This window comes from Leopardus geoffroyi, chromosome A3 (genome assembly GCF_018350155.1).
Source record: "Leopardus geoffroyi isolate Oge1 chromosome A3, O.geoffroyi_Oge1_pat1.0, whole genome shotgun sequence".
Classification (NCBI taxonomy): Eukaryota; Metazoa; Chordata; class Mammalia; order Carnivora; family Felidae; genus Leopardus; species Leopardus geoffroyi.
Window position 1 is genome coordinate 91800323 of NC_059336.1, and position 23434 is coordinate 91823756.

At 38.5% G+C, this 23434-nt stretch overlaps 1 protein-coding gene across 9 annotated transcripts in view; it reads right to left on the bottom strand.

The window, feature by feature from the left end:
- The window catches only part of GCFC2 (GC-rich sequence DNA-binding factor 2), a 56960-nt gene extending 43955 nt beyond the window's left edge, over positions 1 to 13005 (bottom strand). For 8 of the 9 annotated variants that reach the window (XR_006703561.1, XR_006703559.1, XR_006703558.1 and 5 more), the window contains exons 1-5: positions 12657 to 13004; positions 9412 to 9537; positions 4417 to 4641; positions 3191 to 3288; positions 55 to 170 (exon numbers count right to left, since the gene is read on the bottom strand). Coding sequence is in view for 5 of the 9 variants with exons in the window: in XM_045446632.1 (XP_045302588.1) it covers positions 55 to 170; positions 3191 to 3288; positions 4417 to 4641; positions 9412 to 9537; positions 12657 to 12927 (836 nt within the window). In the remaining 4 variants the exon portion in view is untranslated. Of the gene's footprint in view, positions 1 to 54; positions 171 to 3190; positions 3289 to 4416; positions 4642 to 9411; positions 9538 to 12656 lie in introns of all 9 variants that reach the window. The other variant, XM_045446633.1, reaches the window with a different exon arrangement.
- Positions 13006 to 23434: the final 10429 nt, after the last annotated feature.

Genomic DNA, 23434 nt, shown 5'->3' on the forward strand with positions numbered 1-23434 from the left:
TTTTTTCACTATTAAATGTCTGGGACAAATTATTTTAAAATCAATACTACTTACCTAGTATTTAATTGCTTCTTTATAATTTCTAAATTTACTGGTGGAAATGAAGTGGAAGTATCAAACTTCTTCATTGTCTGAGATTCACTGTTGTAGGAAAGATCTAGGTCTCGTCCCTAAAATTATGAAAATTTGTATTGTTTTAAAAAACTCGTTAATCTTACAAATATCAACAGCATGAGAGAAGACTGGGTATCCAATGTCTCACCAGCTCAAAATTCCATGCCTTTGACATTTTTCATAGTTACAATAAAACGTTTTTATAATTCTCACAGTTTTAAAATATGGAACTTTAAATATGCATGCAAGAGGCAAATTACAAAATCTTACTTTTCACAAAAGCTTGCTTTTTGGTTATTATTTATTTTAGAGAGAGAAAGAGAGAGTGCACAAGTGGGGAGAGGGGCAGAGGGAGAGACAGAGGGAATCTTAAGCAGGTTCCATGCTCAGTGAGGAGCCTGACGTGGGGCTCAATGCGATGACCCCGGGATCACGACCTGAGCCGAAATCAAGAGTTAGACCCTCGACCAAATGAGCCACCTGGATGCTCCCCATATTATGCAATTTTAAAATTAGTTATAACTATGTAATAGAAACAGGGGAAAACATTTATAACATGTCAAGCAAACAAACCAGAATTTGAAATTGTATGCTATTGTGGTTCCCAAACTACATGCCAAGGCATCCACGTGAACTCAAAGGGATGCTATGAAATATTTTAAATATACATTCTATTTATTTATTAAAAAAAATTTTTTTTTAATCTTTATTTTTGAGAAAGAGAGAGAGAGAGAGAGACAGAGCATGAGCAGGGGAGGAAGAGAGAGAGAAGGAGACACAGAATCCAAAGCAGGCTCCAGGCTCTGAGCTGTCAGCACAGAGCCTGACACGGGGCTTGAACCCACGAACTGCGAGATCATGACCTGAGCTGAAGTCGGATGCTTAACCAACTGAGCCACCCAGGTGCCCTTAAATATACATTTTAAATATAAATATTTTAAATATTTTCAGGGAATACATATTCATCATTTATTGAACTACTAGTTTTAACTAGTTCATAGCTCCAACATTAGATTGTGCTACAGTCCTTTGATGAAGTCTTATTAGCAAAAGTGGGTTTTTGGTGGATGTAATAAAAAGTAAGTACCTACTGAAAATTAATTTAGAAAGGAGAATGGCAGTGTCTAATCTTGAGGTGTCATGCAGTGCCCAAGAGATGCACACATTTCATTAGTAAGTGTGGTTATTTAAAAATGAAATTAAAAGATTTTTTTTCTTCAATTTATCAGTGTTATTTTTTCCAAAGACTACTGAGTTATTAGGACATAAATAGTATTAAATTCTATCACCCTAAGTACTCAATAAATGGAATTGCTTTAGTACTTCTTTTGGCCTAAGGGCATCAGAATAAAGTTAAAGACACTGTGGGTTCCATGAATGGGAAGTCTGGGAATTTCTGATATACACTATGCCTATAATTAAACAAATACTTAAAAAGGAATTATGCAAACCTGAGCAGAGTAAGGACTGTGACATGTTTTTTTCTCCAAGTATTTTTTTTTCATGCTGTTGCTACACTGATTTTACTAAAAAGGGGAGGGGGAACCTAAATCTATTATAGTTATAAAAATAGCCCTCTAAATCATTTCTCTGGTCAGAGATTTCTAAATATTGTTACAACAAAGACTTACCTTTTCTTAGCTTCTTAGTTTTAATAACACGGAGATCTTAACAATACTTTATTTAGAAAAGCAAATAATCTTTCAAAGGACTGTTTTTTGCTTTGTTTCTTGTGTGTGTGCAAGCAGGGGAGGGGCAGAGGGAGAAATTCTTAAGCAGGCTCCATGTCCAGTGCGAAACCCAACATGAGATCTCATGACTATGAGACCATGACTGGGGCTGAAATCAAAAGTCGGACACTTAACCAACTGAGCCACTCAGGTGCCCCTCAAAGCATTACTGTTAAACAGATAAAAAATAATAACTTTATATTTATGTAATGTATCAGCACTTTATTTTAAATCATTATGATTTTGAGACTTACAGCTACCTACTCATGTAGGTAACATTATCTTCCCATTTTATTGATGAAAAAACAGATTTAGAAACTTTGGGGAGCCAAAGTAGCTCAGTAATGGACCGGTAGCTCAGTCCATTAGGCATCTGACTTCGGCTCAGGTCATGATCTCATGGCTCCTGGGTTCAAGCCCTGCATTGAGCTCTGTGCTGACAGCTCAGAACCTGGAGCCTGCTTCAGATTCTGTGTCTCCCTTTCTCTCTGCTCCTCCCCGCTCACACTCTGTCTCTTTCTCAAAAATAAACACTAAAAAAAGAAAATTAAATAATTTGCTCAAAGTTTCACAAATATTTATTGACCACTCACCACATTAGGCACAGAAGGATAAAACACTGAATAGTTCATAATTGTCGACCTCATGGAGCATATATTTCAGTGGTGTAGCCAGTACCCAAATCCAGGACTTTCGAGCTCAAGAACAATTATTTTTTTTTATTAGTTTTGCTCTAAACATATTTGTTTAAACTTTACATTTACACACCTACCGTATGTTGCAGTCACCATAAAACTAAAGATAAAAAAAACATGGTCCCCTTAAGTGGCCTAATAATATGTGGAAGGTGTTTATAATCTAGTGGGAAAAGAATATGGTATATAAGGTGTAGTGAGTTGAACAGTGACTGAAAGATAGGTCTATGTCCTAACCCCTAGAACCTGTGAATATGACGTATTTGGAAAAAGAGTCTCTGTGTTTGTAATTAAACAAAGTATCTCAAGATGGGAACATCCTACATTATCTAAGTGGGCCCTAAATCCAATGTTAAGTGTTCTTGTAAAAGACACATAGAAGCACAAAGAAGAAGGCCATGTGAAGGAGACAGCAAGGGGTTATGCAGTCACAAAGCAAGGAACACCTAGAGTGACCAGAATTTGAAAGACAAGAGAAGATTCTTGCCCCTAGGTCTTCAAAGGGTGCACAGTCCCGCTAACACCTTGCTTTCAGATTTCTAGCCCCCACAACTGTGAGAAAATCAATGTCTATTTTAAGCCATCAAATTTGTGATAATTTGTTATAGCAGCCACAGAAAATTAATACACATGGTATAAAAAAATTATTACCTCTGTGATTTTAACTGCTTTCCTCATCTGCTGCCGTTCCCAAATATCCTGAGTTTCATCTTCCTGACTTTCTTCACTTGTTTCTTCATTTCTAGGTGCTAGGGGAAAAAAAAAAAAAAAATCATGAATGGTATTTATCTCTTCTAATAGCATCAGCTAACATTTTTGGGGGGCTTATAATGTGCTGCTGGCTTAGCAGCTTTACATATGTTAACTTATCCTTCACAATTCAGGGAAGAAAGCACTATTATCATCCTTATTTTATAATGAGGACACTCCTATCAGGAATTTAATAATAACTTGTCTGAGGAATGTGCTGAAGTGGAGACCTGAATCTGGGAATCTGTACTCTTCACCAAACTGTCCCACTAAAAACACTTCCATAGTTTCACATATGGAGAAAAAAACTTGAAAAAAAATGAAACATTTGGTATTCCTTAACAGAGATTATAAATTCTTTTTTTTAAATGCTTATTTATCTTGAGAAACAGCAAGAGCCCACACACGAGCAGGGGAGGGGCAGAAAGAGAAGCAGAGAATCCCAAGCAGGCTCTGCGCTCGATCTCATGAACCATGAGATCATGACCTGAGTGGAAATCAAGAATCAGATGTTTAACCTACTGAGCCACCCAGGTGCTCCCAGAGATTATAAATTCTACCTGAGAATCTAAATATTGAAAAATAATTTCTGGGTTATAAAGAACCAAAAGTCTCATTCTGAAAAAATATTATTTGAAGTGACAAAAATTTTGGTAAAACATATTATTGTTTATAAATGAGAAATGTGAGAATAGTCCTTCGAGACCCAAAGACTATTGGGTGAGGAAATTTTTTATTAGAGCAGGGGAGATTTTAATAAATGAAGCCTAAAATCTCTGTATATGCTTCCATGTTAAAAAAAAAAAAATCTTTACAAAGGTTATAATGAAAGTTTTCAATGTCAAAAATAAGACTGCACAATTCTTTAATCTGTCAAAAAAGATCAAGTGGAGGTCAGACAATATTAAATATTATTACACGTTATGTTTGGTAATAGTATTTTAATAGATTTATCTTTTATAGACTATGATGTCATTGACCAAATTGGTATTAAATAAAAACCAACTTCTAACAACTTTTAAAATATGAGACATTACATTAAGTTTTTATGGAGATTTGATCATGATAGTATATTCCAGCGAAAAATCCCTTAATGTTCACATATTGTAAATAAATTAAGTATGTACTTGTTTCATCAGCCATCCTTTGTCTAAGTGTTTGAGGCTTTGGGGTAAACGGTATTCTCTTTTCATGGTCATCAGGCTCACTCTCAGGATCTTCATCACTGTTTTTCTTCATCCCAGTGATGATAGAGGTATGTTTTACATCCAAAGAAATATAGTCATCTTGGGTCCTGGCCAATTCACGTTTCCTGCGGGCTGCCTGAATAAAAGCTGCATCAGGGATATTTACTGAAAGAAACAAAGAAGGAAACACTGAAAACCAAGTACCAACAAAAATACATATTCCCTGTATTTAAATAAAATAAAAAGGCATATTTTTCTAATTTTTTTACTATTCTGATAGAATGTAACTACACAGCTCAAAACTTACATCCATTATGAAAGAAAATTATTTTTTATAGAGATTAAATGTAAATCAGAAAATTAACCAAGTCTAGAAGTTTCAGAAAATATACTGATACCACTTCATTTTATCTTTGAGCTCTCTTATTCATCAGATGTTGTTGCTGACTTTTTGTTGAGGGGTATTTCTCACTTCCAGAAGCTCTGAGATTGTGAGGGGAGTAGGGATGTGGAGAGCTGAACATGGAGTTGCTGAGTCAATGAGAACTGTAGACGTGAGAATGATGGGGGAGAGGCCAGTTAAGACTCACAAAGACGGAAGCTGTAATTATGCCCTGCCCTACCCCAGACCATCCAAGCATATAGGGAGTGAGAAAGAAACTAAAACCACACAGCCAACTCAGTCTCTAAGGTCCTGTGGTGATTTCCACATGAATAAGTGAAAAAGTGTAAAGAAAATAATCAGGTTCATTGAAGAATATTTAAGTGACAACTTTTAATAGAGCCTTGCTTTAGTCTATTTTTGTTTTCATGTTTACTTTTGAGAGAGTGAGAGCATGGGTGGAGTAGAGAGAGAGAGACAGAGGATCCAAAGCAAGCTCTGTGTTGACAGCACAGATGTGGGACTCAGACTCACGAACTGTGAGATCATGACCTGAGCCGAAGTCCGATGCTTAACCAACTGAGCCACCCAGGCGCCCCTAGTTTTAGTTATTTTATAGAGTATAAACCACATTAATGTGGACTCTTCCAACTTAAAACAAGTTTCTTCATGCATGATCTAAGCTGAAATTTATCTTAACTTTCTGGAAAAAGAACAGTTTCTTAAGCAAAATACTAAGGTAAACAAAATGGGAAAAGAAATTTTCACTATTTGAAGCACTTCAAAATGTTAATTAGGGATGTCAAGCCACCAAGGCTCAAGTAAAATGTTCTAAACTTTACCACAAACTGATCCAGATTCTTTTTTTTTTTTTTTAAGTTTTTTTTTCTTAATGTTTACTTTTGAGAGAAAGGGAAAGAGACCCAGAGCATGAGCGGGGAAGGGGCAGAGAGCGAGCAAGACACAGAGTGCAAAGCAGGCTCCAGGCTTTGAGCTGTCAGCACAGAGCCTGATGTAGGGCTTGAACCCATGAACTGCAAGTTCATGACCTGAGCTGAAGTCAGATGTTTAATTGACTGAGCCACCGAGGCACCCATGATCCAAATTCTTTGAGAAATAAATAGAAAAGGTCATGTGCCTGGAGACGTGAAAACGCTCCAACTTCTGAAACAGAAAAAAAGAGACAATTCAGAAATTACTGACCAAAATGCTTGACACTGGTCTAAGGAAAACAAAAAGTGCTTGAATTATGAAATGATAAGTGGTGATCACTAAAAATCAGTATGTTCATTAAGAACAAGGAATATCATGGGGCGCCTGGGTGGCGCAGTCGGTTAAGCGTCCGACTTCAGCCAGGTCACGATCTCGCGGTCCGGGAGTTCGAGCCCCGCGTCGGGCTCTGGGCTGATGGCTCAGAGCCTGGAGCCTGTTTCCGATTCTGTGTCTCCCTCTCTCTCTGCCCCTCCCCCGTTCATGCTCTGTCTCTCTCTGTCCCAGAGATAAATAAACGTTGAAAAAAAAAAAAAAAAAAAAAAAAAAAAGAACAAGGAATATCAAATCAAGTGATTTACTTTTTACAGACTAGTACTAATTTAAGATCAGGGAAATGATGCAGGTCAGATGTTTCTCCATCCTCCCAAAGCATTTAATAGTTTCCTTGTGGATAATGTTAAAATACGTGGGGAAAATTACATATTGCACTGGATTCTTAAGTGGCTGAATAATTACTAAAAAAAAAAAAAAAAGGTGATCATGAAGCACTGTAGTCATCAGCTACAGGGCCTCTGTATTTTGTCTTGTCTGCACTGCCCCTGTTTTAATGATCTTAATGTGATATGAAGATAAAAAGACATGTCTTTAAAGCTGGGAGGGACAGCTAATATAACCTAAAACAGAATTAAGACTCAAAACCTTCACAACAGGCTATATAGCATTTCTTGATGCTGGTTACACATTAGTATCACCTGGGGATCTTGATAATCTACTGGCACCCAAGCTCCCCATCCCAGAGATTCAGATTCAGTTGATCTGAGGTGGAGCTGAGCAACAGTGTATTTTTACAGCCCTCTGGGAAACTTATTGTAAAATCAGGGTTAAGATGATATACTCAGGTTCAAATACTCAAGTGTATGAATACAAAAACAGAAATACTTGAAGTGGAAATGATGTTTGCAAATGACTTGGCGGGGTTTAATAAGTCACAAGAATGGACTCAGCAGTGAGATACTAGTTGTACATAAAGCTAATCCTCTCTCAAGCTACAATAAAGAAGTAAAACTTCAAGAGTATTATCCTCTCTTGTCTAGGCACCAACATCTACCTCAAAGGTTCCCACAGAGCAGATGCTGGCCAGACATGGAATGAATTAATAAAGTTAGCATACTGCTGTATAATAACAACATGCAGATTTATAAGTTAAATAATTTTCACATATATCATCTTATCTAAGGAGGAGAGATTGAGATCATGCTCCATGAGTAACACACTGTATCTGCAACAATATCAAGGCAGATATTTCACTACTGGATCATTCTAATAATTCCACTGTCTGAACAAAAAAATAAATGCACTCCTTGGTCCATGTACCAATCTCCAAACTTCTCCCATGCCTTCATGTTTTCTCCAGAAGAAAAAAAAAAATGTATCCCTCACAGAACAAGTTTTCAACATTCAGTGTTTCTGAAATGCACATTTCAGAACGGAAAATTCCTCTCTGTGCTGTACTGTCCTGTACTCTGGGAGACACTTATCATTTCTTGTCTCTAGGGCACTACAGGCCAACAATACCTCAGTCACAATGATGATTAAAAACTATCCCACACATTTGCAAACACTGTCTTCTGTCCTTAGGTGGACATTGCTACCAACACTTTATAACCACTGGCTTAAAAGGCCTAATCTACCATCTTCTATAGCAGTACTGTGACCATTTAAATTTATCCAAATTCAAAATCCAGTTCCTTAGTTGCATCAGCCACATTTCAAGAGCTCCACAGCTCTATGTGGCTAGCGGCTAATGTACTAGACAATGAAGATACAGACCGTTTTCATCATCAAAGAAAGTTTTTTTTTTTTTTTTTTTTAAATTTTTTTTCAACGTTTATTTATTTTTGGGGGGACAGAGAGAGACAGAGCATGAACGGGGGAGGAGCAGAGAGAGAGGGAGACACAGAATCGGAAACAGGCTCCAGGCTCTGAGCCATCAGCCCAGAGCCCGACGCGGGGCTCGAACTCACGGACCGCGAGATCATGACCTGGCTGAAGTCGGACGCTTAACCGACTGCGCCACCCAGGCGCCCCAAAGAAAGTTTTATTGGACAGCCCTCTATCTAGAATCTAGACAAGGCTTCACCTATCTACTAGGTTTCAATTCTTAATACTGGTTTCATCATTAAGCACTTCTGTACCTTGTGAACTTGTATAAGAAAAAAAAAATTACAAGAGCCACTGTTTGTTATTTAATGTTGATAAAGCAGTTATTACTACATTGCAAGTGTTTAAAAACGCATTTAGGGGCGCCTGGGTGGCTCAGTCTGTTTGAGCGTCCGACTTCAGCTCAGGTCATGATCTGATGGCTCAGAGCCTGGAGCCTGTTTTGCATTCTGTGTCTCCCTCTCTCTCTGCCCCTCCCCAGCTCATGCTCTGTCTCTCTCTGTCTCTCAAAAATAAATAAATGTTACAAAAAAATGTGTAAAATAAAAAAAAATGCATTTAAACAATTACATTTTAAGTTAATTTATTTCTTTTATAAAACTACATAATTTTATTTTCTCAGAAGGGGTCCCAGACTTTATGAGACTGACAAGAGTCCACAGCACAAAACAAGTTACAAATCCTTACGCTTGAGTAATAAGCCAGAAAAATATTTTCAGCTCTGTGAGCCATCAAGTCTCTGGTACAGCTTCTAAACTCTGTCGCTGTAGAGCAAAAGCAGCCACAGACACTTATTTGCAAAAGCAGGTGATGGATCATATTTGGTTCACAAGTGGTAATTTACCAAGCCCTAAACTGGACTGATCTTTCTAAAAGACAAAGATGGTCATGCCATTTATTTGCATAAAATTTTCAGTAGTTCCCCCAAATCCTGTATTATCTGACTCCAATTTGTCTCTCTGCATTTTTTGTTGTTCCTCTATCTTACGCTCCAACCAAATATTTTCATTCCAACAACTATTTTTAGTTCTCTGCATATGCTATGTTGTCTTCCCTAGAGTTTTACATTTGCTATGTCCTGTACCCCAAACATCCTAACAAATTCTTACCACCCTTCAGACATTGGCATTAATCACCAAGTGTAGCACACTGGTTAAGAACACAGGTTCTGGGGCAGACTGCCTGGGTCTGAATCCTGGCTCTGCCTTTTACAAGCAGTCTGACCTTGGGCGTGTCATGTAATGGAAAAGAGCAGTCAAATCTGGCACTTAGACAATCATTAGTAATGATGTACTTGCCTCATGCTTCACTAGAGTTGGTTGTGTTACCAATAATAAGAACCACTGGTATAGAAAATACTATTAGAAATAAAGTTAACCAAAATCACAATATTTACCAACCTATTGACGAAAATTCCTCTTCCAGAGAGCTAGAGCTGTTGGATGATGAACTGTGATCATCTTTACTTTCTGGGGAATGATGTGTTTCACTCTCTTCATCCGTTGAAAGATCAACCATTCTGGATTCTAACAGGACATTTTTTGAATATAACAAAGAGTCAAGATAGTGTAATCAATAACCTAAATTCTACACAACACATAGCATATACACAGTACAGTGTTTTAATTTTCCTCCATGTATTTGAAGCAATGTACAGATCTTTCTCCATTTCCATTGTTTCTGAAACCAATGGATGATCTAATACATGTACAGACTTACCCTATTTATACAATCTACTTATGTAATAAAATATTCTCTTAAAATATGCAATGAGAAAAGGAAACCATACAGAAAAAAAAGGCAACAAAAAGTGAAGGCACATTTAAACAAGAAAGAAAAATAATGGTGGTGAAGTTGAAAAAAACCTAATGTACACTTACTATATGGTAGGCACTGAAATCTGCTTTACAAGGTCTATTTCACACAATTGTAGAATTTCACAATTCCGTAAAGTAAATGCCTGCTATTATTGATGAGGACATTAGGGACTAGAGAGGCTAAGTAACATGTCCAGTGTCACAAAGTTACTAAGTGGAGAAGAGGGCTTTCAATCTAATTTCACTCAACTCTGGAATTTAGACTCTCTTTATACCATACTTCAATGGCTGGTGGCAAGCAGTCCTGTAATGAGCACTGTGGTCTCAAATCACGAATCTCTTTGCTTCTACTCTGTGATTTTGGGAAGGACAGTCTGCCAAATAGTCTATTGAACAAAGATAACATTAAGAGATAACACCCATAAGGGTGTTGTGAGAACTGAATGAACAAAATGTGAAGGAATTCATGGTATTATTGACAAGAAAGGGCTTGTCAGTTTACAATTATTTTGTATTTTTTTATGAATTTTAAAACTTAAAGACTACATACATAGTACTCTTTATCTTTTTTTTAAAATTTTTTTAATGTTTATTTTTGAAGGAGAGAGAGACAGAATGTGAGTGGGGGAGGGGCAGAGAGAGAGGGAGACACAGAATCGGAAGCAGGCTCTGGGCTCTGAGCTGTCAGTACAGAGCCGGATGCTGGGCTCGAACCCATGAACTGTGAGATCATGACCCGAGCCCAAGTCGGACGCTCAACCAACTGAGCCACCCAGGCGCCCCAGTACTCTTTATCTTAAAAATGTCCCGCAATTAACAGACCTAGGTAGAGTTAAAAAAAAAAAAAAAAAAAAAAAAAAAAATCTGAAGATCAAAACTTAGAAGACAAAGGAATACAAGTACAGATTCCCTCTTTCTTTGCTACTATTTATGACAACCCCTACCTGTTCCCAAAGTGGATGAACACCAGAGCAGTGGTTCTCGGAGCATGGTCCATCAACCTCTGGAAGTCCCTAGGACCCTTTCAGAGGGTCTGTGAGTTCAAAACTACTCTCATCACAATATTAGCATGTTATTTGCCCATTTTAATCTGATGCTATTTATATAATGAAGCAAGAGCAGAGGCGGGTAAAACTCTTGGCTTCTTAGTATAAATCAAGACAGTGACAGCAATGTGTAGTAGCAGCCATTGTATTCTTCACCACCATGCATTGCCAGGAAAAAAAAAATCCAGTTGCACTTACCATCCTCAATGCAGCAGTTAAAAGTCACTAACTTTATTAAATCGTGACCTTTGAGTCCACATCTTTTAAATATTCTGTGGAACAAAATGGAAGTGTGTATAAAGCACTTCCGGGTCACGCTGAAACACAATGGTTGCCTCACTGAAAAGCACTGTGTGAGCAGATGCAAGGTGAACTAGTCACGGTCTTCAAGGAGCAACACCATTTTACTTGAAAGAATGACAAATTCTAGTTATTTCTACATGTACACCTGACAAACTGTCTCAGAAATGAGTAAAGCTGTGCCTATCACTTCCAGAATTAGAGATTTCAAGTGAAAACTGGAATTTTGGAAAACATATCCTGCACCGTGAGCATCTTTGCAATACTTAAAGACTGATGATTAGCAGTAACACAGCAGTAACACAGTAACAGTAACAGATTTTGGGGGAGATACTGTATCATAAAATGTACCAACTTTTGCAAACTCTGTGAACCAATGCTTTCCATAGTCCGTGCATGATGTAACCAATCATGCATGGGCAAAAGTTCCATTCAAGTGCAAAACAGACCAGTGGATTTTAATGCAACAGACTGGGGAAAAAAACCTGACAGATAACTGTTTCAGCTGCTTGTTGCAAACTGACCTTTAAGAAAGTACTGTTTGTTGACCTTTGTTGTAACACCAAAGCAGAACACCCTCAATCATCTAAAAGGCTATTAAGTATTCCTATTACACCCTGTACCTGCGGTTTTCTTTTCATATTTCAAATGAAACAACCTACCACAAGACTGAACGCAGAAGTATCAAGATTTGCAAATGGAAAACAATGTCACTATTTTTTTGTAAAATTAGTTATGTGGGAGAGACAATTTTTTAACCTCAAAACTAACTGAAAACTGCATTCTTATTAAGCTCCAATTCTAACTGGAACACATTTTATGTAAACATCTTCATGCTGCTTAAATTCTAGATTTAAAAACGCAAAGGTACTTCAAAACTACTGCACTGTAGTTCCCGCCATTATTGGTACAGTCTACGGCGTCTTCAATTCATTGTGCTACCTGGTGACATCCACCGTCGTTGTAATCTGCGTTCCTGCAAATAACTGATGAAAAATACAACACGCAAAGGAAACGTGCCAAGTCTGTCACCTAGATTCTTCTGATGTACTATTCTGGTTAAGTGTTTTCTAGAAAGCTAACTGGGGACGTTTCCAAAAGTACATGAAACTTCCCCCTAACAGTACCAGAAAGTTTTTTTTTTTTTTTTTTTTTTTTTAATTCTACGACGATTAGGTTCTTCGTAAACAGCAAGTACCGCACTAAACCTATAACTGGGGAGAGTTCACCCGACGGTGCGAACACACACGAGCGACAAACCCCAAAGGATTCTTTGTGGTCGCCCCAAGGAGCCCGACTTGGAGATGCGGGCAGCGGGCGAGTGAGTGCTGGGAAGCGTGCAGTCTGGCTCCAGGTCGCCGGAATTCAGCACTGCTGTAAGTTAGAGCGGTCACGGGAACCACCGGAGAAGCCCGAGGGCCTCTTCCCGCAGCCCCGCCCCTCGCCCGGCGTCACGTCGGCTCCTCCGCAGCCCAGCCTCACCTGGGACGTCGGAGCCTTCAGCGCGCGGAACCGCCCCCGCGGCGCGCCGGGAACTTGCCCACACTCGGCCACGACCGCGAGGGCCCCGGGCCCGAGCACGCCAGTCCGTCACCTCCGCGCGGCCCCCGCCACTGGGCGGCCCTTCCTCTGTAGGGCCCGGGGCCGCCTGCTCCCCCGGAGCCTCGGGTTCAGCAGACCGCTCCTCGGCGTCATCGCTATCACTGGAGTGGGCTCGGCGCTGCCGGAAAGTCCTCTTCGGCCTGTGAGCCATGGCTGAGGCGCACGGTCTCTTCCGGTACCCGCCTGCGGGATCTCTGGCGTCCACGCTGGTGCGCGCTCCCGCTGATAAGGCCTGGCCGCCGCGTGCGCGCGCTCGTTTCTCGCGCCGTCCGCTCCGCCTTCGCCCTGCGCATGCGTATTCTGCCTCTTTTGCTCTTTCGAGTTCGGGTCCCAGGGCTTCCCTGGTTCCCTGGGCTGGCCTTGCAAAGCGTTCTCTTTGCAAGGCTTGGCTGTGCTGTAGTGTTACGTGGTTGAAAGAGTCCCGTAGCCTCCTCGCGGTGAGCGCCACGATGGGCAGCACTCACAGGCTCTCCTTGTGCAAACCCTATCTAGGAATCAGGCACTATACCCACATCCTAGACTGGAACTGCATCTGCTCTTCTCTCTCCAACCAAGAATTAAACAAAAAACCTGAAGTGTGTGGGGGTGGGGGATGGGGTGGGGAGGGTGGTAGGGAGATTGCTTCTGAAAGCTAAACAGTAAAATCTACACATAAATGGTAGGTGCACGAATGAGCAAATATCAAACGATTGCTCTCAGGTGGCAAGGTTTCAACAGAACCTGGTTAAATGCTTTGATCCTTAAGAAAAAAGAATATCTGAGAACAGAGAGTGATGTTGACAAAGATGCACAGCTGTAAGAGGGATGGCAAAAACCGTGGGAAACTTGGACTGTATTCATTAGCTCTTGGGAGAGAGAGGAAGCCTTCACCAGGGACTCTGCGTTGTTGGTCTCCTTGGTAAAGCCCATTCTTATTGGATGCCTCTGATCATACCATCTGAAGCAAATAACCATTCAGTTCATTTAAATTCTCTTGCTGGGCTTTTCAGTCCATGCTTTAAAGTTCAGGAAGTCTTTCCAAGAGGCTTGTGGAAAAGATTGTTTTAAGAGAGAAATTTCCAGGTGCTCACCTCCCTCCGTACGTAGCTGCCTGAGAACCCCTACATTCATGCAGCTTCTGCCAATGTAGCCTTTCCTCCCCTTCTTATGAAGAAGAGACACGATTCTTTGTCCATTCCAAATGTACTACAGTACATACCCCCACATGTAAAAGCCTTTGCAGCATGTAAAATTTTATTGTAGGATAAGAAAAAAAAAATACCTCTGAAGTCATCATAACAATTCTGGAGGTCAGAGGTTTCCAATGGCTTACTTTCAACAAAAATGGAGGACCAGTAGCGTCAGCATTGCTGAGTTGGTTAAGTAACCTGCAGATTCTTGATTTTGGCTCAGGTTTGTGGGATCAATCCCTGTGTCAGCCTCTGCCCTGATAGCATGGAGCCCGTCTGGGATTCAGTCTCCCTCTCTCTGCCCCTTCCCTGCTTGAGTGCATGCACACGTGCTCTGGCTCTCAAAAACAAAACAAAACAAACAAACAAAAAACTTTTTAAAAAGTGGAGGGCCAACTTGAGCTGTCAACTACTCAAAATAATGTTTAATTACGAATCACTGATTTTTGCATGGAGTTCAGAAAGAGTTCTAAGAATAGATAGGCATTGAGAAAACATACCCTTTCATATGTGGAGGGTTTTCTCAGTGCCTGTATAATATAAAATCAAAATATAATAATGTAACAATTAACCCTATACCATTGTAGCAATAAGTTACAGCTGTCTGTGGATGCATGAACTAATGTGTGTGGGCAGACCATCTTTGTCATTATGGGATGCATTCCCAACAAAAATGTTCTTTTGTCAAAAAAATGTAATGTGTTTTGATGTATTTATAGTGTGTTTTTCAAGTGTGTTGAAGTCCACTGGCCAAAAGCTACCAGGAGGACACTAAGTCAAATAAAGTTTATTTACCTTGTCTCAGAAAAAGAACATACAGACCAAAGAAACCATGCATTTCTTTGTAAGAGGGAGTAGAGTGTGGCTTATTAAAAGATTTAAGTTTGTGGTAGGAACTTTTTTTTTCAAGTTTTTAAATTCTAATTATTTAACATACAATGTATTATTTGTTTTAGGTGTAGAATTTAGTGATTCATCACTTACACCCAGTGCTCATCAAAAGCACCATCTTTAATCCCCATCACCCTATTTAACCCATTCCCCTACCCTCTCCCCTCTGGCAACCATCAATTTTTTCTCTATAGTGAAGAGGCTGTTTCCTGGGTTTCCTCCCTTTTTGCCCCCATGTTCCTTTGTTTTGTTTCTTAAATTCCACTTATGAGTGAAATTATATATTTGTCTTTCTCTGTGTGAATTATTTCCCTTTCTGCTGGCAGTTTTTTTTTAATGTTTTATTTATTTTTGAGAGAGAGAGAGAGAGAGAGAGAGAAAGAGTGTGAGTGAGGGAGGAGCAGAGAGAGAGGGAGACACAGAATCTGAAGCAGGCTCCAGGCTCTGAGCTGTCAGCACAGAGCCTGACTTTCTGCTAGGAGATTTTTGAGAGCTCGGGGAAGCAGGGTCAGATTTCGATTGCATAATGTCAAAAAGCTGGGAGAGTTCAGCACCTGGGTACTTTAGTAACTTTTTTCAAGAAATGGGAGGAACAGAACAAGAATCTGGGGTTGGAGTGTCATTAGCAAGAAAGTGGCAGTCACTCAGAAGAAAATTTGCAGTCACAGTATGGTCTTGACTTCCAGTTAAGTTGATTTTCACTTTCTTATTATTAAAATTAGAATGATGACTCAATCCAGGATAAAAAATTAGAGCTTTGCATCACAAAAAATTATATATATATGTAAAATATACACACCACACAGATACATATATAAAATGTATACATACACACCACACACACTTTTATAGGGAAATATACATTGATAAATAAGAGACTTTCAAAGGGCACCTGGGTGGCTCAGTCAGTTAAACATCCAACTCTTGATTTCGGCCCAGGTCATGATCTCACGGTTCCTGAGATTGAGCACTGCATTGGGCTCTGCACTGATAGCACAAAGCCTGGTTGGGACTCCCTCTCTCCTCTCTCTGCTTCTGTCTCTCTCTCTCTCTCTCTCTCTCTCTCTCTCACACACACACACACACATACATACACAAAATAAATAAAATTTAAAAAATTTTAAAAATATGGGGCACCTGGGGTGACTCAGTTGGTTAAACATCTGACATCGGCTCAGGTCATGATCTTGCAGTTGGTGAGTTTGAGCCCTGCATCCGGCTCTGTGCTACAGCTCTGAGCCTGGACCCTGCTTCAGATTTTGTTTCCCTCTCTCTCTGCCCCTGCCCCACTTGCTCTCTATTACGCGTGGGCTCTCTCTCTAAGATGGATAAACATTAAAAAAAAAAAAACACTAAAAAATTAAAAATTAAAAAAATTAAGCATAAATGATATTTTATTAGATAAAATTTTGTAGGGCATAAGAATATGAATTGGAGGAGAAAAACAATGGTGTAAAGGGCTTGCATTTTTTATTTTATTTTATTTTTTTTTAACATTTATTTATTTTTGAGAGACAGAGAGAGATTGAGCACCAGTGGGGGAGGGGCATAAAGAGAGGGAGACAGAATCCTAAGCAGGCTCCAGGCTCTGAGCTGTCAGCACAGAGCCCCACTCGGGGCTCGAACTCATTAGCTGTGGGATCATGACCTGGGCCGAAGTCAGATGCTTAACTGACTGAGCCATCCAGGCGCCCCTAGATTGCATTAGGTACATTTAAATGAATGATAGAACACATCCATTTAAAATAAAAGTGCCAAAATGTACAATACACCAGAAATTACATCCTTGGCAACTGTCAAAATTTATGATGAGAACTTATAAATGTATACCTGAAAATGTGATGAGATAATGGATTTATTATTTATTTATTGACAGAGGGTGGGGAAGGACAGAGAGAAAGGGAGAGAGAGAGAGAGAGAGAGATTGAATCCCAAGCAGGCTCCGTGCTGTCATTGCAGAGTCCCGATGCAGGGCTTGGTCCCACAATGGTGAGATCATGGTCTGAGCTGAAATCAAGAGTCAGACGCTTAACTGACCGAGCCACCCAGGCGCCCCTGAGATAATGGAATTTTAAAACTTCTGAATGAGTACTAAAGGAAAAAAAAGTGTGGAGTTCACCATCACAGATGACTATAGCACCTCTAGCTTCTTTCTACTGACTATGGAAACCCCAGTTGCTCAAAAGACAGAAAGAACACTTCTTGCCTGGAAAGTGTCATAATAAGGATTGTATTTTTAAAATTGATTGGAGGGTAGAGTTATGGTTAAAATAGACATTGCAGTGCTTTTTAAGGGTATATCCTATCAGTAAGCCAATTCTCCTCTAGAAATCCACCCCCTTTCCCAAATCAGATTTCTGTAGCTATGTCCATCTCCTGGGAGAAGGCTAGCAGGATCAGAATAGATACCTAACGATGGCAGATGAAATAGAATCTTTCACTAGGATATTAGCTTTGAGAATGAACCACAATTTATTGTCTCCACACAGTCTTGAGTTAACACTGCTGCTGGGAATGAAGAACTTGACAGCTGAGGCCAGGGTAGTGGCAACACGTTTGACATGAGGAAGGTTGGTGGCTCTTTAGTTTCTCAGGTGAGAGTGTCAGAGGAGATGTAGTGGGTGACAGGGGAGAAACAGGTTGCTGAGCATACTAACTTTGGTGCAGCTGTGAGAAAGACCCCTTCCCCAAGTGTACCCAAGAAGTTGCAACTTTAAAGGGGACGATGCCCCATGTGTTTACACATGGAGATAGGAAAGGAGTAGCCAGAGAGCAAGAATTGCTCTTTTTCATGAATGCTAGGAGTTTTTCTCCAAAGAGGGCAAGGATAATGCCGATCTCTTTTTCACCCTACACCCTATTTACAATAATAGGTTGTTAAATTAATCCACTGATTATTAGGAGGCTTTGTATTATTTACCTGTTATATAATTAAAAACTCCAAGTTAGTAATTGGCATATGAAAAATATCGGCTTCTGGAAATCAGTGTCATATTTACTCAGACTTTTTCCCCTGAAATGAAATGACATTTTATTTAGCTTCTCTTGCCCTTGATCTGTGGGTTCTGAGCTCCCTCTAGTGAGACACAGGCTACTTACAGAAGAATTGTGTCAAATAATCATTTGGAAATTGCTTCCTTCTTATTATAGAGCTATTTTTTCACTCTTGTTACAAGTAATGGGTATATATTCACTTTTTAAGCCAAACTATGTCAAAATTTCTCACATGACAAAATTTTGCACAGTCATGTTTATAAGTAAAGTATCACTCTCTCCCCTGAAAATTGAAAAAAAAGAAGTTATTGTGGAAATGCATCCATAAAATATGGACCTAATTGTACTTTCACTTTTCGGTATCTAATTTTTGAGCACTTACTATGATAGAAAACTTGTGCTGGGACGAGAGAGTCACAACATACATGGGATCCTGCTTCTGATGGTCAAATGCTATTAGCCAAATTAGCCCTAGAGGTTGACTTTACTGGAAATGCTTTTTTTTTTTTTTTTTTTTGAAAGGGCAAAGGAAGCAAGAATGGGGAAAAGACAGTCTTTTCAATAAATCATGTAGGGAAAACTGGATAGCTACTTGCAAAACAATGAAACTGGACCACTTTCTTATACCATACATAAAAATAAACTCAAAATGGATTAAAGACCTAAATGTGAGACTCAAAACCATAAAACTCCTAAAAGCAAACATAGGCAGTAATCTCTTGGACATTGGCCTTAACAACATATTTACGGATGTGTCTCCTCAGGCAAGGGAAACAAAAGCAAAAATAAACTATTGGGATTACATTGAAATAAAAAGCTTTTACGCAGTAAAGGAAACCATCAACAAAACAAAAAGGCAACCTAGTGAATGGGAGATTTTTGCCAGTGATATGTTTGATAAGGTGTTAATATCCAAAATATGTAGAGGACTTATACAACTCAACACTAAAAAACTCTAAAGAATCCAATAAAAAAAATGGGCAGAGGACCTGAATAGACATTTTTCCAAAGAAGACATACAGACGGTCAAGAGACATATGAAAAGATGCTCAATATCACTAACCATTAGGGAAATGAAAATCAAAGTCACAGTGAGATATTACCTCACACCAGTAAAAATGACTAGTATCAAAAGTTAAGAAATAACACGTGTTGGCAAGGATGTGGAGAAAAAGAAGTCTTCAGTACTGTTGGTAGGAATGTAAATTGGTACAACCAGTCTAGAAAATAGTATGAAGGTATTCAAAAAATTAAAAATAGTTATGCCATATTATCCAGTAAGTTCACTGTTGGATATTTACTCTCAAAACCAATGAAAATAGTAATTTGAAAAGATATGTGCACCTCCATATTCACTGCAGTGTTATTTACAATAGCCAAGATATGGAAACAACCCAAGTGTCTATAGATAGATAAATGGATAAAGAAGATGTGGTGTATATGTACAATGGAGTATTACACAACCATAGAAATGAATGAAATCTTGCCATTTGTGACAACGTGGCAGGAGCTAAAGGGCATTATGCTAAGTGAAATAAGTCAGACAGAGAAAGACAAATACCATGTGATTTCACTTATAATCTAAAAAACAAGCAAACGAACAAACAAAAAATGAACAGACGCAAATACAGAAGACAAATTGGTGGTTGCCAGAGAGGAGGTGGGTAAGGGGATGGGTAAAATAGATGAAGGGGATTAAAACAATTTTGGGTATAAACTTCCAGTTATAAAATACATAAGTCATGGATATGAAAACTACAGTATAGAAAACATAGTCAATAATATTTTAAGAACATTGTATGGTGAGAAATGGTGACTACACTTTTTGTGGTGAGTATTAGTAATGTATAGAATTGTTGAATCAATATGTTATATACCTGAAACTAATATAATACTGTATGTCAATTATATTTCAATAATAAAAAATTGTGGTAAGAACACTTAAAATGAGTTCTACCCTTTTAACAAAAATTTATTTATGTAAAGTTTATTTATTTATTTTGAGAGAGAGTGTGTGGGGAAAGAGAGAGAGGGAGAGTGAAAATCCCAAGCAGGCTCTGTGGCCGTTAGCTCAGAGCTCAATGTGGGGCTTGATCTCATGAACTGAACTGTAAGATCATGACCTGAGCCGTTTTCAAAAGTCAGATGTTTGAACAACTGAGCCAGCCAGGTGCCCCACTAAAATTTGTTTAAAGATTTTATATTTTTAAGTAATTCCAACATGGGGCCTGAACTCATAATCCCTGAGACCAAGAGTCACATGCTCTACCAACTGAGCCAGCCAAGCACACACCTTTTAACGAGACTATAAGTGTACTGTACAATATTGTACAGCAGATCTCTAGAACCTTTTCATTTTGTGTAACTGAAACTTTATACCTGTTGAACATCAACTACCCATTCTTTCTCCTCCAAGATTCTGGCAACCACCCTTCTCCTTTCTGCTTCTAAGAGTTTGGCTATTTTAGATACCTTATATAAGTGGAATTATATAGTATTTGTCTTTCTGTGACTTAGCATAACATCCTCAAAGTTCATCCATATTGTTGCACATGGCAGGATTTTCTTCTTTAATGCTGAACATTTCATTATACATGTATACCACATTTTTATCCAGTTATTGGATGAAGGACATTTAGGTGGTTTCCAAATCTTAACTATTGTGAATAGTGCTGCAATGAACATAGGAGTGCATATATTTATTTGAGATCTTGATTTCAATTCTTGTGGATAAATACCCAGAAGTGGGATTGCTGGATCACATGGTAGTTTTATTTTTAATTAAAAAAAATGTTTATTGATTTATTTTGAGAGAGAGAGAGAGAGTGTGTGTGTGTGTGTGTAGGGGAGGGGCAGAGAGAGGGAGGGAGAGAGAATCCCAAGCAGGCTCCTCACTGTCAGGACAGAACCCAATGTGGGGCTCAAACTCATGAACCAAGAGATCATGACCTGAGTCGAAGTCAAGAGTCAGATGCTTAACTGACTGAGCCACCCAGGTGCCCCTATTTTAAATTTTTGAGGAACCTCCATACTGTTGTCCACATTGACTCTGTCATTCTACATTCCCACCAATAGTGTGCAAGAGTTCCAATTCCTCCACAACTCTGTCAACACTTACTGTTTTTTGTTTTAAATACTAGTTGTCCTAACAGGTGAGTAGTGATATCTCATTGTAGTTTTGATTTGGATTTCCCTGATGATTAGTGATGGTGAGTATCTTTTACATACCTATTGACCACTTTGGAGAAACTCTATTCAAAACTTTGCCCATTTTAAAATGGGATTATTTGTTTATTTGTTTGCAAATGAGTCATAGGAGTACCTCATATATTTTGGGTATTAGTCTCTTATCATATGTACAATTTGCAAATATTTTTCTTCCTTTTCATAGGTGATCTTTTCTCTATGTTGCATATTTCCTTTGCTGTACAGAAACTTTTTAGTTTGATGTCATTCCACTTATCTATTTTTTATTTTGTTGCCTGTGCTTTTGGTGTTTTATTGAAAAAAAAAATCATTGCCAAGACCAATGTCATGAAGATCCCTAACATTTTCTTTTATGAGTTTTATAGTTTAAGGCTTTGTAGTTTAAGGTTAGAACTCATTGCATTAATATATTTTGAATTGATTAGTTTGTGTGTGTGGTGTAGAATAAAGTTCCATCTTTTTTTTTTTTTTTTTTTTTTTTTTTTTTTTTTGAGAGAGAGAGACAGTGTGAGTGGGGGAGAGGGACAGAGGGAGAGAGAGAAAATCCCAAGCAGGCTCCACACTCAGCATGGAGCTTGATGTAGGGCTTGATCCCATGATCCTAGGATCATGACCTGAGCAGAAACCAACTCAGACAGTCAACTGACTGAGCCACCCAGGCAACCCCTGGGCCCTCTATTCTGTATTGTTGTTCTATTTGTCTGTCCTTATGGCAGCACCATACTGCTTTTAATTATGGTGGCTTTGTAATATGTTTTGAAATCAGGAAATATGAAGTCTCCAACTTTGTTCTTCTTTCTTAAGGTTGTTTAGCTATTTGGCCTGCTTTATGGTTCCATATAAATTTTAGTTTTTTTAAATGTTTTTCTATGAATATGCAACTGATCCAATTAATTAAAAATTATGGAAAACTTCCAAACATATATAGTAAGTACACAGAACAATTTAATTTATCTCTCAGCTTTGATAATTTTCAACTTATTGGTAACTTGTTTCATCTCTACTCCAGTTCACTTTTCTCCTCATATGTGATTTTTCATCCATAATATTTCAGGTATCTCTAAAATGTAAGGACTATACTATTAAAAACCATAATTATAATACAATTATCTCACTTAAAAATAATTAATACTTTTTAACATCATAAAATGTCAATTACTATTCAAATGACAAATATTCATAAACATATATATATATATATATATACACATATATATGTATATATTTACTTTAAATTTGAATCAGGATCTAAATGAGGGTCAAGATAGTGATTAGGTTATATCTTTTAAGTTTATTTTAATCTGTGATAACCTCTCTTTCTCTCACTCTTGGTCTTGCTTCCCTCCCTTGCATTCTTATAATTCATCTGTTTAAAACACTGCAGATTTGTTTTCCAGAGTCTGGTTGTTTTTTTGCTGATTGCTATGTACATGTTGTCATGTTTAACATGCTTCTTTGTCTGTTGTGTTTCCTATAAGTAGAGGTTTACTCAGATTCAGGTTCAACTTTTATAGCAAGGATATCTCATAGATAGGGTTATTTTCTGCCATCAAAAGGCATATAGTGTTTAGTTGTCTGTGTGTGTGTGTGTGTGTGTGTGTGTGTGTGTGTGTGTGATAACAACTGCCATCAAAGCTTAATATCTAGGTCTGATAATTCAATAGGGTTTGAAAATGGTGATATTCTATCATTCATTAAAAAAAAAACTTATTAGCTGGAAGGTTTTTTAAAAAAGAAACTTTGGGACACCTGGGTAGCTCAATCAGTTAAATGTCTGACTCTTGATTTCAGCTCAGGTCATGATCTCATGGTTCATGAGTTTGAGCCGTGCTTCAGGTTCTGCACTGACAGTGCGGAGTCTGCTTGGGATTCTCTCTTTCCTTTTCTTTGTCCCTCCCCTGCTTGTGTGTGCGCTCTCTCTCTCTCTCTCTCTCTCTCTCAAAAATAAATAAATACACTTCCAAATTAAAAAAAAAAAAATAAGGGCGCCTCGTTGGCTTAGTTGGTTAAGTGTCTGACTTCAGCTCAGGTCTTGATCTCACAGGTTTGTGAATTTAAGCCCAACGTTGGGCTCTGTGCTGACAGCTCAGAGCCTGGAGCCTGCTTCGGATTCTGTGTGTGTGTGTGTCTCTCTCTCTGCCCCTTCCCCGCTCATGCTCTGTCTCTCTCTGTCTCAAAAATAAATAAACACTAAAAAATAAAAAAATAAAAATAAAAAAGAGAAACTTCTCATCTAATATTGGGTATTGAATAATATCATTCATGCAGGAGAAAAAGAGTCTAAATGCTTATTCCTTTCTCTTTATTTAAACATTTTAAAAAAAAAGTTGCTTCATAACATCCCCCTATAATGACCAATTAGTATTTTTCAGGTTTTATATGTGCTCACAGTTTAAA